This window comes from Portunus trituberculatus, chromosome 41 (assembly GCF_017591435.1).
Source record: "Portunus trituberculatus isolate SZX2019 chromosome 41, ASM1759143v1, whole genome shotgun sequence".
NCBI classification, from domain to species: domain Eukaryota; kingdom Metazoa; phylum Arthropoda; class Malacostraca; order Decapoda; family Portunidae; genus Portunus; species Portunus trituberculatus.
Window position 1 is genome coordinate 38472159 of NC_059295.1, and position 20569 is coordinate 38492727.

The 20569-nt window shown below is 32.9% G+C and overlaps 1 protein-coding gene across 1 annotated transcript in view; it reads left to right on the top strand.

The window, feature by feature from the left end:
* LOC123516608 (ras-related protein Rab-21-like) overlaps positions 1–14042 on the top strand; it is a 39989-nt gene extending 25947 nt beyond the window's left edge. Inside the window, exons 3-4 of the mRNA XM_045276159.1 lie at positions 5163–5281; positions 9933–14042. Coding sequence (XP_045132094.1) covers positions 5163–5281; positions 9933–10164 — 351 coding nt within the window. The 3' untranslated portion in view covers positions 10165–14042. The remainder of the gene's footprint in view (positions 1–5162; positions 5282–9932) is intronic.
* The last annotated feature ends 6527 nt before the right edge of the window (positions 14043–20569 follow it).

Consider the following 20569-nt stretch of genomic DNA (forward strand, 5'->3'; position numbering starts at 1 on the left):
AGCAGCTATAGCAGGATTAAAGCTTGCTAACTTTTTCTTTATATCTATTTCTTCCCCTCTAAACTTAGCGTCATTTCGTAGGGTTAACTCCTGAATTTCTAACTCTTTCTCCTGCCTTTTAAGTTGTAACTGAAATTCTCTCTCTCTTTTTTCCTGTAATTCTCTCTCTTCTTTTTCTGCCTGTAGTTGCATTTGTTTTTCTTGCATCCGGTATTCTAGTCTAAGCTTCTCAATTTCCCACTGACTTATCCTACTCTTATCCTGTTCTTCCTGGGGACTGTGTATTATAGTCCTCGTAGAGGCTGACATGGGAGTTAACTCTTCTATGGCATTTCCTAGCAACTGACCTTCTTGCACTAGATGTTCAACAACTACATTCTTAATGACCTCTTTAGTCATCTGAGACGTGATGGGAACATCAAAATGTTTAGCGATGGCTTTCCATTGGTCTTTTTTATATTAGCATCTTTAAGTTGTTCCAGAGAAGGGTCAGCACAAAATCTTCAACGTTAAACTGAGCGGAAGCCATATTAAATAGATGTTAAACAAACAACAAAAAAATGATAAATGAATTACTTAAGTGAGGAACTTGGCAGAGTGATAATAAAGGCAACCTTGGAAATTACCTAGATTATACTTAAGTAAACACTTATGAGTACAATCACTAATGAGGGGTAAACTAGAGAATTACGGCATTAAGAGGGATCCGGATTACTCTAGTTACGAGACTTGAGAGTGAGGAGTGAATTGTACTGAGACTTGTTATTGATAAGGAGGCGGATTAGTCTGAGGGACTAGTTAAAAGGGCCAATTCTAACTAGCGAGAAAAATGATCCGCGAAGTGAGGGGATTGAGGGTTCGCATGAACATATGATGATCCCAACACTTGGATAACACTTATTACACACCTGCCTATGTGCAAAAAATAGAGATAAGTGCTATTGGTGAACACGCCTTTTTACCTGGTTTCCTGCTCTACCACTGCTATGTGATACCAATGAAAGTCACGAAGCACTTTTAACCCAAAGGGAGCCACTTGATCGCACAAAGATAAATTTAAACCACACGCAGAGTAAGTCACAGAAAAAAAAAACATCAAAGTTACGGGCGGGCCATAACAACAGTTACTAGTGGTGTACCACAGGGTTCAGTGTTAGTGGCAATTATGTTCCAAGTATGTATTAATGTTATACAATAAGGTTTAAGTAGCTACACAAATTTGTTTGCAAATGATGTGAAACTTTTGAGAGTAATAAGGAACATCAAGGACTGTATGGAATTGCAGAAAGATATTGATAAGATCTGGGAATGGAGCCAAAAGTGAAAACTTGAATTTAATACCAGAAAGTGCCATGTGATGGGAATGGGTAAAAGTAATAGAAGACCTACATGGGGGTACAAAATGGGAGAAGAGATTGTAATGAAAAGGAGAGAAGAGAAAGACCTCAGGGTGATTATACAAGACACCCAGATTCCAGAAAGACATGTAAATGATTATTTGCTTCAACATACAAGACACTAGAAATATCAGGGTGATGTTCAATTACATGGTTAAGAGTATGAAGAAAAAGATCATAACCACTGTGATAAGACCTAGATTAGAATATGTAGCAGTGGTATGGTCACCATTGTTACAGCTTGTCTCTCAGTGGCCTAGTCTAGTCTAGGCCTAGTCTTAAGCTTAACCTCTACTCTCTAGAAATAAATATTGATTTAAAATCTACTTATATTAAGCTTACAAACCTAACACCTTATACACCATACAAGCAGAAGGACAGCAGGAAACTAGAAAGGATCCAAAGGACTACTACAAAGATGGTGCCAGAAATAAAGGATCTTCCCTGCTGTGAAGAAAAACTGAAGATAGTGGAACTACCAACCTTAAAGGATAGATGGCAAAGAGGAGATCTAATAATGATGTATAAGTTAGTAAACCATATTCAAAAGAGAGATAGACAAGACCTAGTATTTTTGATGGAGAATGGAGATAGATGAACAAAAGGGCACTCCAAGAAGATCATGAAGAGTCAGTGTTCAAGGAACATTAAAAAGTTTAGTTTTCCACACAGGGTGGTGGACATCTGGAATGGCTTGAGTGAGAGATTGTGTGCAAAAACTTAAGGAAAAATTGGATAAAAGTAGACATGAAGACAGGTCATTATGAGTCCCACTCGAGCCCTATAATATGTAATTAGGTAAGCACACAAACACACACACACATACACTGAGGAACAAAAGGAAATTTAAAGAGAGGTAATTAAGTGCCTAAATAATATGATAAAAAGAGATGGAAAAATACTATTAGTAGGAGACTTTAACTGTAAAATAATAAACTGGAGAGAGATAGAAGTAGTGGGTAATGCTGGATTGTGGAGCAAAGAGGTGTTACAGTTGAATATGGTGAATACACTTGATCGGTAGGTGGAAGAATCAACACAGTTCAGAGAGGAAGAAAAACCATTGTTGCTTGACCTAATATTCACAAAGAAGCCAGAGCCCCCTCCCAGCATACAATACTTTAGTCCAATGGGAAGAAGTGATTATGTAACATTAATGTTGGAAATGCAGGAGGATGATGGGATAAGATACAGAGAAGAGTACAAAAAAGAAAGATTAAATTATGCAAGAGCAAATTTTGAAAAGTTGAGAAATTTTTTTGTTGATATTGGATGGAGGAACATTATGAACAGAAAGACAATACAGGGGAAATATGAAGTATTCCTACAGAAATATAATAAAGAAGAGAAGAAATACATACCTATCTGTAGAGTAAAGAAAAGTACACATGATTGGTACAATGCCAGATGTATAGAAGCTAAAAGGGAAAAAAATAAAGCTTGGATGAAACTTGAAAAGCTAAGAAATGAAAACTACTGACACCAGTATAAGATGTGAGAAATTAATATATTAGAATAAGGAGAGCGGAAGATAGAAACTTTGAGAAAGATGTGGTGCGAAAAGATGAAGATGAACCCAAACTTTTTTACAAATTTATAAATAGCAAGATGAAAAATAAGGAAACAACAGAAAAATAATTAATGGAGGGAAGACATACCAAACAGCAAAGGAAATGAGTGAAATAATGAATGAGAGTTTCAAAACTGTGTTCCCTGAAGAAGAGGAATTTACAGAACCAAATAGGACATTGTGTTGCAAAGGATTGCAGGAAATCAAAGTGTACAAAGAAGATATTGGAAGACTACTAGATAATATGGATGTCAGAAAAGCAATGGGGCCAGGCTGTGCACTGAATGAATGTAAAGGGCAGCTGTTAGATCCAATTTGGGAAATGGTTACAAGTTTATTAAAAGAAGGGAGAGAACCACTAGAATTTAAGAGAACCAACACAATCCCAATATTCAAGGGAGGAAAGTCAACTGAGCCATTAAATTACAGACTGGTGTCACTTACAAGTGTTGTGGGGAAGATATGTGAAATTGTTATCAAAGAAAAATGGGTTAAATATCTGGAAAAAGAACAGGTTATATCGAACAGACAATTTGGGTTCAGGACCGGAAGGTCATGTGTGTCAAACTTATTAAATTTCTACTCAAGATTAATAGGACTGGAGAGCAGAGATGGATGGATGGACATGACATACCTGGACATAAAAAAGCCTTTTGATAAAGTCCCTCATGGCAGACTAATTTGTAAGTTAGAGAGCATAGGAGGACTGAGAGGAACTTTGTTAGATTGGATAAGGGATTACTTGAAGGACAGAGAGATGAGAACTGTTATCAGAGATAAATATTCATCTTGGGCTAAAGTAATAAGTGGAGTGCAACAAGGATCAGTGTTAGCCTCCATTATGTTTCAGTTATATGTAAATGACATACAGAAATGGGTAACCAGTTATATTAATTTGTTTGCTGATGATGCAAGATTGCTAAGAGTAATTAAAACTTGAGAAGACTGTTTTCTGCTGCTGGAAGATATAAACAAAATTTATGAGTGGAGTAAGAAGTGGAAGTTAAGAGTTAAATGCCAAGAAATGTCATGTAATGGAATTGGGAAAGAGTAAGAGAAGACCAGTATGGAACTATCTGATGGGAGAGGAACAAATATTGAAGACTAAAGAGGAAAAAAATTTGGGAGTGGTTATACAGGAAAATCTAAACCCTGAAAAACACATACGTAAGATATTTGGATTAGCATAATAAACGTTGACTATTATTAGAGTGACATTTTAATACATAAACAAAGATATGATGAAAAAAAAAAAACTATTACAAGCATGATACATCCAAAGTTAAGTTTGAATATGCAGCAATGGTGTGGTCACTGAACTTGAAAAAAAGATATAAGAAGATTAGAACGGATCCAGAAGATAGCTACAAAGATGGTGCCAGAACTAAAGGACCTAACATATGAGGGAAGGCTGAAGGAAATGGGACTGCCAACCTTACAAGATAGGAGACCTAATAACAATGTATATGATAGTAAATGGCATTGAAAAGATTGGAAAGAAAGACCTGGTGCTGGTGACAGAAGCAGCTTTAAGGTCAAGAGGACATGTTAAGAAGTTTAGGATGAGGCAGTGTGTGAAAGATATTGGAAAATACAGTTTTTCACATAGAATGGTGGAAAAGTGGAATGCATTGTGTGATGAAGTTGTTATAGCACATAATGTGCATAACTTTAAAAAAAAAATTGATAAATGGAGACATGGGATGGAATAACACACTATCGTGAATATAAACTTTTCAGTAAACCCACAGTTATAGACTTGAAGTATTTATTCTGAACGTTTTGAAGGCAAATGCCTTCAAGTGAAGGTACTGGCCTTCAAAATGTCCAGAATAAATACTTAAAGTCTATAACTGTGGGTTTACTGACAAAAATGGAGACAGGACGCTATGAGCCCCGCTTGAACCCGGTGCAATATAACTAGGTAAGCACACACACACACACACACACACACACACACACACACACACACACACACACACACACACACACACACACACACACACACACACACACACACACACATGACTTTACTAATTATCTCCATACACAAATTACTTGTGTATGTAATTCTTATATATACATATCTTATTTTCATATGTAATTGTTTTGTTCTATTATAAATCTTCTTTAAGTAAAGGAAATAATATATACTGTGAATTGAGACTAATTACATGAACCATTTCTTCCAATAGGTCAAGAACTGGGTGAGGGAGTTGCGTCGAATGTTAGGGGATGATATCTGCCTTATCATTGCTGGGAACAAGACAGACCTGGAACGAGAGCGACACGTGTCCCTGGAAGAAGCAGAAACGTAAGTGTCATGATATCTCTGATTCTGTTTTTCTCTGGCAGCTGTTAATGTTTTTAAGATAAACTTGTAGGACTATACATGGAGCTATGTGTGACTTCTGCATTTATCTTTGTCTCATTAGTCTTTGATTCCGTGTTGGATAATGTCTCTTACATTTGAACGCAAGGCCACTGTGACATTCATCTTTCCACAGTTAACTTTTTCCAATTTTTTCCAAGATATCTATTGATTGACCAACCTGAAGGAAAGGTGAACAGCTGTTTGAACTATTCAGCAACTCTTCCAACTTGATTTCAGACCTAGCATTCTAGCCACTGTACCACAGAGGTGTCTTTGTTGTGCAGTTGCTAACACAAGTAGCTACAAATCTCAGGTCTTAATTTAAGTTCTAGCTTGGGAATTACTGCTTATTACACCCATCTGTTTATCATTCCTTCAGGTTGTTGACTAGTAAATGAATACCTGGGAAAGGTAAACTTTAAAAATCAGATTGTCACAGTGGCTTTTTGTTCCATGGCAAAGAGTTGCATAATTGCCAAGCCACCAAGCTCAGGCCATTTGCTGAACTACCTAGCATCACTGTAGCTGGCAGGTATGGCAGGATGGTGGCAGCCCATTCTCTTCCTCACATAAAAGTTACCTTGTCTCACATTATGGACATCTCTGCAACTTGTTACTGCCCATCCATACAATAGGGATTTTAGTCCCATCCATTACAGTATGACTTGATCCCATGTTTAGGCAATTCACATCATTTTTATAATTTTTTTTTTCTATATAGAAAAGGAATTGTCCAAGGGCAAGAAAATTATGGTACAAAAAGGCCCTCTGAGATACTGGTACCTCAACAGAGTGAAAAGAATTAACCAGAAGTTTGAAATAAATGTCTTGAAGTCTCCCTTTTGAATGGGTTCAAGTCATACAAAGGTGAAAATATAGAAGCAGGCTGGGATTTACCAGAGAAAGGGATGAATGATTGAAAATATTGGTTAACTTACATTGGAGAGGTGGACAAAATAGGGTCAGAGAAAGAAGAAAGTCTTGTGCAATGAGGTCATGAGAGGAGGGGAGTCATGCAGTTAGCAAGATTGGAAGAGCAATTGGCATGAAAATAGTAGCAGTAGATAGCAAGAGATGCAACATCATGCTGATGAGGAAGAGGCTGAAGACAGTCAGTTAAAAAAAGAGAAGTTCATTAGATGAAAAACTGGTAGAGATGGTTAAGAAAACTTAGCTTCATAGAAACTGTTTTTGATAGAGATGAGACTAGAAGTTTCCAATTAAGATTATAAGTAAAGGTCAGACTGAGGATGTTCATTGTAGAAAAGGGGAGCAGTTGAGTATCAGTGAAGAAGAGATAGCTGTCAGGAAGGTTGTGTGAAGTAGATAGATGGAGGAATTGAGTTTTTCAGGCATTGAATATCACTAAGTTTGTTCTGCCCATACCATAAATTTTAGAGAGATTAGAAGTCAGACATTCTGTGGCTTCTCTGAATGATCTGTTTACTTCCTGAATGGTTGGTTGTCTTTGAAAAGACATGGAAAAGTGCAGGATGGTATCATCAACATAAGACTGGATAAGACAAGAAGTTTGGTTTAGAGGTTTATTGATGAATAATAGAGAGAGAGTGGGTGATGGAATAGAATACTGAGGAATACTTCTTTTAGTAGATGTAGGAGAACAGCTATTGTCTACCACAGCAGCATTAGAATGGTCAGAAAGAAAACTTGAAATGAAGTTGCATAGAGAATGATAGAACCCATATGAAAGTTTGAAGATCAAAGCTCTATGTCAGACTCTTTCAAAAGGTTTTTGTCCAAAGGCAACAACAAAAGTTTCTCAATAATTTCTAAAGGAGGATAACCCATGAAAAACCTGAAGATACCAGTAGACAGAAGTCATTCTGGTGATCAGATAAAAGACAGCAAAGTGATTGATGGTTAAGAATCTTCCTATTGAGGAGAGATTAAAAAACTTTTGATAGAGAGGAAATTAAAGTAAATGTACAGTAGTTTGAGGGGGTTTCAACGGGCACCCATTTCAGAAACAGGCTGAATTTAGACAAACTTCCAACAAGAATGAAAGGTATGTGATGTTGATAGAAAGAGTTGAAAGAGTTTGACCATGCAAGGTGCAAGCACAGAGACACAGTTTCAGAGAACAATAGGAGGGACCCTATCAGGCACATAAGCTTTCCAAGGATTTAAGCCAGCGGGGGCATGGAAAACATCATTGTGGAGGATATTATTAGGTAGCATGAAGTTGTTGGAGGGGGAGAAGAGAGGGAGGAATAAGGCCTGAATCATCCAAGGTAAGAGCTTTTAGCAAAGGTATGAGAGAAGAGTTCAGCTTTAGAAATTGATGATATGGTAGTCTTGCCATCAGGATGAAGTAAAGGAAGGAAAAATGAAGATGCAAAGTTGTTGATGTTTTTTTGAGAGATGCCAGAAGTCTCAAGAGAAGTTGGATCTCATAAGATTTTGACACTTTCCATCAATGAAAGAGCTTTGTTATTTGGAGAACAGACTTAGCATGATTCTGGTCAGAAATATAAAACTGCATGAGATTGAGGTGATGGAAGGCCAAGTACTTTTGTGGTAACATTTTTATCATGTATAGTACAAGAACAAGTTGTATTAAACCAAGGTTTGGAAGTTTTAGGTCAAGAGAAAGAGTGAGGAATGCACACTACCATGCTAGACACTATCACCTCCGTTATGTGCTCAGCACAGAGATGGTCCCTGACCAATAGTCATTCCAAGGAAAATCAGCATAATACCAATAATACCTCCTGAGATTCCCAACAAGCAGAGACAAAATGCCAGAGGCACTTCTGCTTTGGAAAATCCTGAGGAGGGATTGGAGAAATAAGACAAGGTACAAACATTAGATTGTGGTCATAAAGAACCAATTGAGAAGATAAGGTAACAACAAAAGCAGAAGGATTAAAGGTTAAGAAAAAGTGGAGAATGTTGGGCATATCTCCAAGACAGTCAATAATATGAGTAGGGTGTTGCATCAGTTGTTTTAGGTCATGGAGGATAGCAAAGTTAAAGGTTAGTTCATTGGGATGGTCAGTGAAGGGAGAGGAAAGCCAAAGCATGTGGTGAACAGTGAAGTCTCCAAGAATGGAGACCTTAAAAGGAAAGTGAATCAGAATATACTCCACTTTAGAAGTTAAAGAATCAAATTATCTTATATAGTCAGAGGAGATAGATGAGAGCTACACAGCACAGATAGATTTAGTTAGAGGGTGACTCTGAAGTCATAGCCAGATGGTGGAAACTCAAAAGATTGTAGAGCATGGGCATGAGAGCAAGTTAAGTTGTTGTGCACATAGATGTAGCATCCAGCTTTGGAATGAAAATGAGGATAGAGAAAGTAGGAGGGAACAGAAAAGGGCATAGTATAGTAAGCTGCTAATTTATCATAGGATTATTATGTTCCCGAGGCACCTGTGAAATATGAAATCTGCATTATATATATATATATATATATATATATATATATATATATATATATATATATATATATATATATATGTTCTTGCTAACCATAGTATGCCTATTTTTCATCTCTATTAATCCATAAAGTTACTGTTAAGGTTCTAGTCATCATATCTGTTGTGCACATTTATCAGCATGAAAAAGAATAATTTGAAAGTGTTTTTTTCTGTTGTAAGATAGAAGATTACATGGAAAAGTATAGGAAAACCAAATATTATTTCATTGATGCAGGTAATGGGAAGTGAGTGGTGAGCAAGTGTTTCATTGAGCTAGTAGACAGTTGTTGTGGTGACGAGAGAGCTAATGGATGGCTATTTGTTGTGGTGGGGAGGAGGATGTCTAGACAAAGTACTAAACACATTATACTAATAAACAATAGGAGATTTACTCTTTTTATTTGAACTGTAGGCTACACTATTTTCACATAGCTTAATGTAAAGTAAAAATTTCTTCTGCTGTAATGTTAAAACACTAACACTAATTTGTAATAAAGTGAGGAGTGTGGACTCACTCAGCCTGAGATGCCAAATATCATTTAATGATATATGGGATCAAAATATATGTAGGTTGCCAAGTTTACAAAATAGCCTTCACATCATATAATGTAAGTCTCAGTTATTCACTGTTCATCATGTGACGTATGTCACAGTTTATAGGTTCATAAGAAAAAGCAGTACATATACTCGCTGATGAAGGATGAGATGAATGAAGTTGATGAGGCAGGTGTGCTGTATGATGCCACTGATGATGTACTGCACAGTAAAGTTAATAATTTACAGCTCTTCAGAAGGCACAAATAAGCAAAAATAAGTCTTTGAAGAATCCACATCTTCATAGCCAATCAGAGACAAATAGAATTATAAGAGTTCGAGTCCTTTAATTAGCTTTTAGTAAGACTTCATCCAATTACGTGCCACCTTCCAATTTGTCTGGGCATTTCTTCAACACATACTACAATTTAGTTTGTATTTTGTCAAATATAGGTAATAGTTGATTTTTTGTGATGAATTGAAAAGATAACCATTTAAAAGTGATCTAGTGATAACTGAACTGTGAAAAAAAGGGTTTACTGTATACTCTATGTATCGGGTGTATTGCTCATTCTGCAAGCTCAGTTTATCAGTATAGATTTTGCTTCCTACAGGTATGCAAGAGAGGTGGGGGCACTCCACTTCCTTACATCAGCTAAGTTGAACCAGGGTGTGGAAGAGCTTTTCTTGGAGTTGACCCGCCGCATGCTGCAAACAGCATTAACAAATGACCAGCAACGGATTAACTCTCTCACCAGGGGTGGCAGCACTGCTACTCGTAACTTGCAGATTGTAGATGATCAAGTTGCTTCTTCCAGTGGCAAATCTTCTTGCTGTAGCTCCTAGGTATTGATTGCAAAATCAGAAGAGCTATCATCCCACTCCACTACAGGAATATATCTTGTTTGATTATGTGACAGTCACACTGTCCATATGATTATAGGTAGTGACTAAATCCTTGATTCATTAAACCATTATCACCATCATCACTCATAATTTTCTTCCTCATGCCTGTAACTTGAGTGTTCCTTATCAGGGACGTTTGATGCATATAGTGTGGGTTGTACCTCTGTTGAGGTTAGTGGAAAATGATTGTGTTATTATTAATGTGATAACAGAAATCATTCCCTTTTACAACTCAAGGCAGTAAATTTGGTGACATCTCAGAGGAATGCATTTCAAGACTGTAATGTATTGTCAGTCAGTGCTGATGGAGAATAATAGTAGTTTCCTCTTACAGATTGTAATATATTTATAATTCACTGCCATAAGGTTCTTTCAGTAATTGACTACTTACAGTAATTCACTGCTTATATATTGTATACCAACAACTATAAAATAATTTATTCTGTATTGTAATCCATCAACAATAGTCTTAGACATTACAAAACAAATGCCATGGTATATGTGAATTAATCTTAAATTTATTGGCAAGCAAAAATTTATCAAATAGCAGCAGCATTATGAATGAGGTAACTTTTATGTATTAAGATTTGCATGTCACAGTTTAGAAACTATATTGCTACATTGTGGAGTGTCATAAGTTCTTTGAGATTTATGGATGAAGTTATTGCAGGGCAAAACAGATCTATGAGTTAAGATATATTGATATATAGATCTAATGATCTAATCTTAAATTCCTTTTTCCACTGGCAAGATTTCTCTCTCTCTCTCTCTCTCTCTCTCTCTCTCTCTCTCTCTCTCTCTCTCTCTCTCTCTCTCTCTCTCTCTCTCTCTCTCTCTCTCTCTCTCTCTCTCTCTCTCTCTCTCTCTCTCTCTCTCTCTCTCTCTCTCTCTCTCTCTCTCTCTCTCTCTCTCTCTCTCTCTCTCTCTCTCTCTCTCTCTCTCCATATTTTGTCAAGCAAAGATGACCAAAGTGATGACACTTGATGCATTATGTGATGTTTCCTACTTACATGTGAACCAACTATAAATGATAGTTAGATCAAGATATGGCCAAAACTATGGGATGACAGTTTCTGATTTTATAGAAACGTAATAACATGAAATCTATTTTCTGTCTTCATGAAGAAAGATATTCAAGTCTAAATTTTGACCTAGTTCAATAATCTTTTGGAATAACTGAGACAGATGAAGACAGTGTATTGAAGTTAGATATATCTATTTTTTTTTATTGGACAGGTCAGACTAGTCAATGAAGAAAACCCTCAAATGACTGGTATGTTCCTGTCTTTACTTTTGTTTTTACCTGCTAATGATATTTTTCCTCATTGTAGTATCTTATTTCATTGGTTTATTAACTCCTAAAGGACAAGGACATTTCTCACAGACATCCCTCTCAGCCAGGTTAGTTTTGACAATTCCATAAAACTAAGTTATTTTCTGTCACCAGTTTCTCAATTCTGCCTCAAAGAATTAATGAAAATGTAATAGTATCACACTTATTAATTTTTCCTCTTCAATCTCCAACAAACCTGAACTCTAGATGATATGGTGTGTCTGTGGTGAAGTGATGAAGTGAAGTAACTTTTTGCCCTTTCTCATCCTGTATTTGAATGGTTGTGTGCCATGCAGTAGCTTGGCTGGGGCAATACCTCTTTTATCTGCTTCACTCACAAGTATCTCTTGGTCACTCACTCACATGAATGCCTAAATCTATCATTCTGCAGACACACTAAAGGAAATAGAATTATTGTCTGTCACTTATAATGCAATAGAAATTATAATAATCATGGCTGGGAGGATGTATATGAACGAAACAGTTTATTAATGTTTTATTTTTTCTGCAATGAAACCACTTTTCAGACTTGAAAGAATAACTTCTAACTCTCCCAGTAGCATTTTCAATAAGGTGCTGTTTTGGACCATATTTGCCCATATTAGCCACTTACCCTTGTCTGAGGATAGAAAGGAAGAATGATTACTATGGTTTGTAGAACACTGAGGCTCAGAAGGGGACATAAATATGAGGGAAGGATGTTCACTGGCAAATATGTAAATTTTCACATAAATTTGAAATTTGCCTGCAAAATGGATATCAAGTATATATACCACTCATCCTTTATGTTGCATCAACTATAGACACCACCCAGCCTTTAGGGGCTTAAGACAGTGCTTTTATATACTTTTTGTACTGAAGAATCTTGCAGTATGGTGCTGTGGAAATAGTTCACTCCCCTGTAGGCTAAGATGTCTGGGAATGTTTGTATAGTATGTATGGAATGTCTTTTGTAGCTGTGCCCCTTTATGGTGAATGACATGATATACAGGTAATTAAACTGAGAATTTAGGTGCTTTTATATGTATGCAGTATATAAAGATTCTTCCTGTCAAGTTGATCTTCTAGAGCTTTATTTAAAAAATTCTGGATTTATTTATTTGTTTATTATTCTTGTATTTTATTTTACATAGATTGCTTTATTATTGTTTTATTATTTATTCATTTGTACATTTATTTATCTTTTTTTCATGTCTCAGGGCCATCAACAAAGAGCAAAAAAAAAAAAAAAAAAAATTACATACCATGCTGCTCCTATGTAGGGAGTAGAAGAACCATAATGAATGGATAATTTAGTTTCTGAGTTGTCAATATATCTTTTCTTCAAACATCAAATTGTAATCTGGTGGAAAAATAGAAGTGCGAAGAAAAATTCCAGTCTACCAGTAAAAAAAAATGAAAATTAATACCATCAGCTAACTGATGCAGATGGACAGAATGGGTGATGAGTAAGTAAATGGTTTTGCTCATCAGGACTGCAGAAGGGAGTGTGGAAGTGAACAGTAGGCAAGTTTAGATAAGCATTTTTGCCCTGGTGAGTGAGCAGATCAGGAACTCTATTGAATAGCAGGAATCAATGAGACAATAAAGTGTTTGATTTCAGCTTTAGGACTTCCATATGTGTGTCAGTAGTACTTCATATACGTACTCGTATAGCCAGACAAGGCAAGAAAAGTGGAGATGACACAGAAAACCTAACTTACAGAAATTTTTTAGTAAGAAAAGAGACAAGAAGTCTGGAGAATGGAAGATAATTTGTTTTAAGATTGTGTCAAGTGAATAAGTTTAGGGAATACAGAACAACACAAAGTTTCCCCTACCCCACTCTTAGATTATATGATCAGAGTTATGCTTTTGTTATCAAAAGTCAAGAAGAGATTACTAGTCAGACTTTTATATTTCTTATTAACAAAACATTTGTCAGGTGAAGAACAAATTTGGCATAATTTCAGGCAGACAAAAACCATGTGTTTCAGGAGATAAAAAGCTAATGTACCAGCAGTGAGCATCTTCTCTATCTTAGTCTAACCTTGTGACTTTGAATGTAGTTTTTCCCAATTTGTATTTTACTATAAGAATATTACCATATAGGGCATCCTGTGCAGAATCTGATCTATGGTAAACACTTAAAACTTACCTTTGACATATATTACAGTAATATTAATCAGAGTAATATTTACCAACTTTATAGCCTGTACATAGTTTTCCTTACAGAAGCTGTGCCCTATACTTTTCATGAATATATTACATTTGACTTTCTTTTTTAATTAGCTTTACAAAGATTATCTGGAAATGATGATGTGTGTGATCATGTGATATTTGAGCATTATCTGAACCTTTTATGTATATAGTCATGGTCAACTTTTCTTGAATATTTTACATACTTTGACTTTCACCTTATTTTTGAAAGGCTTATTTGTATATACATGATTTGTGTGATCATTATATGTAACTTGTAGCTACAAATACACATGGACATACTAAAGTAGATATTTGGGATTGTTCACATGGTAGTTTTTTCCTCTACCCCACCTCCTCTGTAAAGATTATTACACAACTTTCCATCTTCCTTATACCCAGTCACACTACTCATCCTTAGCTTGACACTGCATTTCAAATTTTCTACTGGCTTTTTTTTTTTTTTTTTTTTTTTTTTTTTGTGTGTGTGTGTGTGTGTGTGTGTGTGTGTGTGTGTGTGTGTGTGTGTGTGTGTGTGTGTGTGTAATTTACCACGGTCGTCTGCTGGTCACCCAGCCAGTCTTCCCCATTACGGAGCGAGCTCAGAGCTCATAGACCGATCTTCAGTTAGGACTGAGACCACAACACACACTCCACTGGGAAAGCGAGGCCACAACCCCTTGATTTACATCCCGTACCTATTTACTGCTAGGTGAACAGGTGCTACACATTAAGAGGCTTGCCCATTTACGTCACCACACCCGGGACTCGAACCCAGGCCCACTCGATTGTGAGTCAAGCGTGCTAACCACTACACTGCGGTGTGTGTGAGTGTGTGTGTGTGTGTGTGTGTGTGTGTGTGTGTGTGTGTGTGTGTGTGTGTGTGTAATTCACCTCGGTCGCCTGCTGGTCACCCAGCCAGTCTTCCCCATTACGGAACGAGCTCAGAGCTCATAGACCAATTTTCGGGTAGGACTGAGACCATAACACACTCCACACACCAGGAAAGCGAGGCCATAACCCCTCGAGTTACATCCCGTACCTATTTACTGCTAGGTGAACAGGGGCCACACATAAAGAGGCTTGCCCATTTGTGTGTGTGTGTGTATGTGTGTGTGTGTGTGTGTGTGTGTGTGTGTGTGTGTGTGTGTGTGTGTGTGTGTGTGTGAAAAAAGACACACACACACAAACACACACACACACACACACACACACACACACACCCTTATGCAGTTGTTCTTATTATTTCTTGCTGGATATCACAACTTCTCAGATAATAGTAAGACAGATGCAGAATAAATGTGGTGTCTTTGATTATTAAATGAGAGACTTCAAAAGTCTCCCATCTATTGGTGAAATTTACAAGAATTTTCTTTGGATTATCTGGAAATCAGTGATTGTAAGATTTAAAGTATCAGTATTGTATCAATTGTATCAGTAATACAGTACTATGACAAATATTCCACTGTAAGTAAAAGTTAAAAAAAACTTTGCTCTTAGTGTTGAAGTCTTAAGCATTGCAGAGATTGGTACATGGGATCTTGTCTGTGTAATGTGTCATCTGCATCACTGTCAGGGAAAAAGGAAGAAAAAAAAAAAAAAATTGGCTGTTAATGTTAAGGCATACATAATTTACTGGCTGTTATTATATTTAGTCATTTGTACCCATGCCCTTTCTTTCCCATATATATATATATATATATATATATATATATATATATATATATATATATATATATATATATATATATATATATGCACAGAGTGGTACCTTGAGATACGAATTTAATTAATTTTGTGATGGAGCTAGTATCTTAAAACAATTTTTCCCATTAAAATACATTGAAATGCCATTAATCCATTCCAGCGTCCCCAAAAAGAGCACCCTAATTTTTTTTACATGTTTTTAGGTAAGAAAAAAGGTATTCATAAATAACAAATATTGTATAGATATATAGTAAAACATAACAAAAGATAATATTAATAGATAAACTACTTCTTTACTGTATATCTATCTCAGAGGGGTGCATTCCACAGGACATTACCCTGCCGCTTCCCCACCCTCACTTGGGACTGTCAATTAGGTAGAGCGTACAAAATTAATGTAACCACCCACAGAAGACTGGCTGCTTTATTATTCACAGAAGAGCTTGTTGATGACCCTGTAAACATTATTCATAAAACAAATGAATTTTTTAAGTAGGCAAGAGAGAGAGAGAGAGAGAGAAAGAGAGAGAAAGTCCACAATGCCACTGTCACAGTTTTGTGTACATTGTTTCATCCCCCCTCAGTGATAAGCATTGGTGGAGGAGGTAGGCGGAGATGGGAGAAATTTGTTTCGCCTTTTCAGTTACATACACATGTATACTTTGTCAATGCATGAGTAATATATAAAATAAAAACAAAAGTTTATTTAGTGTTCTTACCTTGGAGAGACACGTTTTCGGCTAATGATGGTGAATGACGGAGGAGGGAGGGAGGTAGGGATGCAGGCACTCTTCACATGTAAACATCAAATGTAAAATAAAACTGCACTTTCTTTAATAATAATAAAAAAAAAAAAAGATAAGTAAATCGTGTGAAAATGATGAAAGAACAATCACAAATCACTAGATCTGCAGAAAGCATGTAGATACTAGCTCAGCTGAGGTTGGACTGATGCGCTAACCAGCAGCAGTATCCCTAAGCACAACCCGTATCTCAAAAATCCGCTTGTATCTCAATATAAAAAATGGATCAAATTGTGGCTCTTATCCCCAAAAAACTAGTATCTCAAGTAGCTTATTATCTCAAGGTATATATATATATATATATATATATATATATATATATATATATATATATATATATATATATATATATATATGTATATACATGTTTGTTATTTACAAAACAATCTATCTCATTGCATTTCCTTACCTCTCCACACATGCAAAAATTCACTACAATTAATATTTATGTATATATCATGAATCACTATTTGCTGAGGTGTTTATTTATTAGTTTAACAAAGTAAATGCATGATGAACACCATCTCTGACAATAATGTTGTGTATATATAAGTTATAGAATGAATTTTGAACCATTCTAAAGTGCTGAAAAATTTTGAAATATGCTGGAAAATATGCCATGTTTGTAGAAGTTTGAAATTCTAACATTTTTATATTTTGTTTGTTTATTTTTGTTGGCTAATTTATTTTGTTACAATACATTTAGCTTACATGGTATCTGAAATTTTAGCATTGCAAAGTTCAACTCATTTTCTTTACTCATGATTACTTTTAAATATCTTTTCATTTAATGTTACAACATACATCTGTATACCAGTGTTTTGTGTCTCACATACATATATTGTGTACATAACATAAGTTTGTGGGGATATTGTTAGAAGTAAGGGTGCAGGTTATTCCAAAATTAAGTTGTAAATAATTCACTCATAATTGCTACAAGTTTTGGGGGTTTTATAGTATTGTGTGATGAGAGTATTAGCAACAATACAAAGATATCATTTACCAATAATAATTAAATAGTACACAGTATGGATATAATAAACAACAAATGAGATACGTTGTTTGGCACCACTCGTGCCTGGGCAAGGAGTGTGAAAGAATAAAGCTAGTAGCAGATCTGCTGAATGGTAGTCAGATAATACAATTTCCTTCCAAGACAGTGACAATAAATAGGTTTACACACTATTTCACAACTTTAAGCTTTGTGAAGTGCATGAAAATGGTGTTTTGTATCTTCATTTCATACCATGACCAAAAAGTGCTACAAAATGCATATTTGATATGTAGAAGTTATTCAACTTAAAATAACCTATAGTTTCATCTCTGGCAATATCTGCAGAAACTCGTGTTACAACACCCTGTATTTCTGCACGTCATTTATCACGTACTGAGAACCCACTCAAATAGCTTATAGATTTTGTTGGGAGAGTCTAGTAACTATATAGCATATATATATATATATATATATATATATATATATATATATATATATATATATATATATATATATATATATACATATATATAAAGTTGATTTAGTACTTCAAAGAATTGTTCTAGCAGAATTACACTGTATTGTTATCAAGACTGATTTGTTCTTTTGCATAAAACACTGAAAACTTTTATACTATCTCTCTTGTTTTTGCATTGCCATTGGATGAATGTTGTATGTTAGCCAGGTTTTCCTGCTTTTATTTATTTATTTTTTTTCTTTTAAGGGATGTTTGCAAGTTTAGTATCTTGCCCTAGTCAAATGTATACCAGATGAAATTCCAATATCTGTTAGGTTAGTTTAATAAAGAACAGGAAGTTACATATTTTGTAAGTAAATATTTATATTAAACCCTAACATTTTCAGCAGCATCTGACAAATTATTTTTGGAATAATATGGGCTTTTCCTTTTGAAAATTTACCATTACACACATTTTAGAGAACATCAGTTGTGTGCAGTTTAACTCTTACTTCTCCTTTATTGGAGCATAATATAAATGTTTGCGTTGCTTATATGATACTTTGATAAAAAAAAAGAGAGAAAAAAAAAACTACAACAATGTGTATGTTGTATGAAAAGAGAATAGAAGAAGCAATGTCATACTTACCTACTTATTTTTAAGACACTTTTCCCATACATTTGACCAATGCTTTCGACAATGTTTGGGAACTAGCACCTCAGTAGGTCTCTCTTTCAATATCAGTTCTTGTTGTCCTTTACTGGTTTCCCTCCTTCATTTAAAAAAACTAAACTACCTGTATTTTCCTGAAGCAAATAATAATGATTATTTATCATATCTGTACTTGACACCAAAACTAAAGTGCCTTAAATAATGGCACTACTGGTAGGCCTACTTCCTATCACTGTGTGGATACCAAGTCGATGTATTGTATGTTTGTAAAATTCACACATCCAGACTTATATATTCACATTATTTTTGCTGTACATGATGGTTAATAATATACTACATTATATCTTACTTTATAAGCTGGAGATCCTAATATTCTTGGCAAGCATGCATAACAATACAGCTGTAATCATAAGCAATTTTAGTGTGCAGTTAAACAACATTCTGCAACCTTAATGGTATTCCATAAAATTTTTCATCTCATGTATGTTTTATGGAAAATTGAGAGAAAACATGCATTGCAAATGAGGTTTCTTTATATCTTTTTCTGAAGTTTAATACACACACACACACACACACACACACACACACACACACACAGAAGATCGAAGATCGGTCTATGAGCTCTGAGCTCACTCCGTAATGAGGAAAATTGGCTGGGTGACCAGCAGGCGACCGAGGAGGTGAATTACACACACACACACACACACACACACTTATATATATATATATATATATATATATATATATATATATATATATATATATATATATATATATATATATATATATATATATATATATATATATATATATATATATATATATATATATATATATATATATATATATATATATATATATATATATATATATATATATATATATATATATATATATATATATATATATATATATATATATATATATATATATATATATATATATATATATATATATATATATATATATATATATATATATATATATATATATATATATATATATATATATATATATATATATATATATATATATATATATATATATATATATATATATATATATATATATATATATATATATATATATATATATATATATATATATATATATATATATATATATATATATATATATATATATATATATATATATATATATATATATATATATATATATATATATATATATATATATATATATATATATATATATATATATATATATATATATATATATATATATATATATATATATATATATATATATATATATATATATATATATATATATATATATATATATATATATATATATATATATATATATATATATATATATATATATATATATATATATATATATATATATATATATATATATATATATATATATATATATATATATATATATATATATATATATATATATATATATATATATATATATATATATATATATATATATATATATATATATATATATATATATATATATATATATATATATATATATATATATATATATATATATATATATATATATATATATATATATATATATATATATATATATATATATATATATATATATATATATATATATATATATATATATATATATATATATATATATATATATATATATATATATATATATATATATATATATATATATATATATATATATATATATATATATATATATATATATATATATATATATATATATATATATATATATATATATATATATATATATATATATATATATATATATATATATATATATATATATATATATATATATATATATATATATATATATATATATATATATATATATATATATATATATATATATATATATATATATATATATATATATATATATATATATATATATATATATATATATATATATATATATATATATATATATATATATATATATATATATATATATATATATATATATATATATATATATATATATATATATATATATATATATATATATATATATATATATATATATATATATATATATATATATATATATATATATATATATATATATATATATATATATATATATATATATATATATATATATATATATATATATATATATATATATATATATATATATATATATATATATATATATATATATATATATATATATATATATATATATA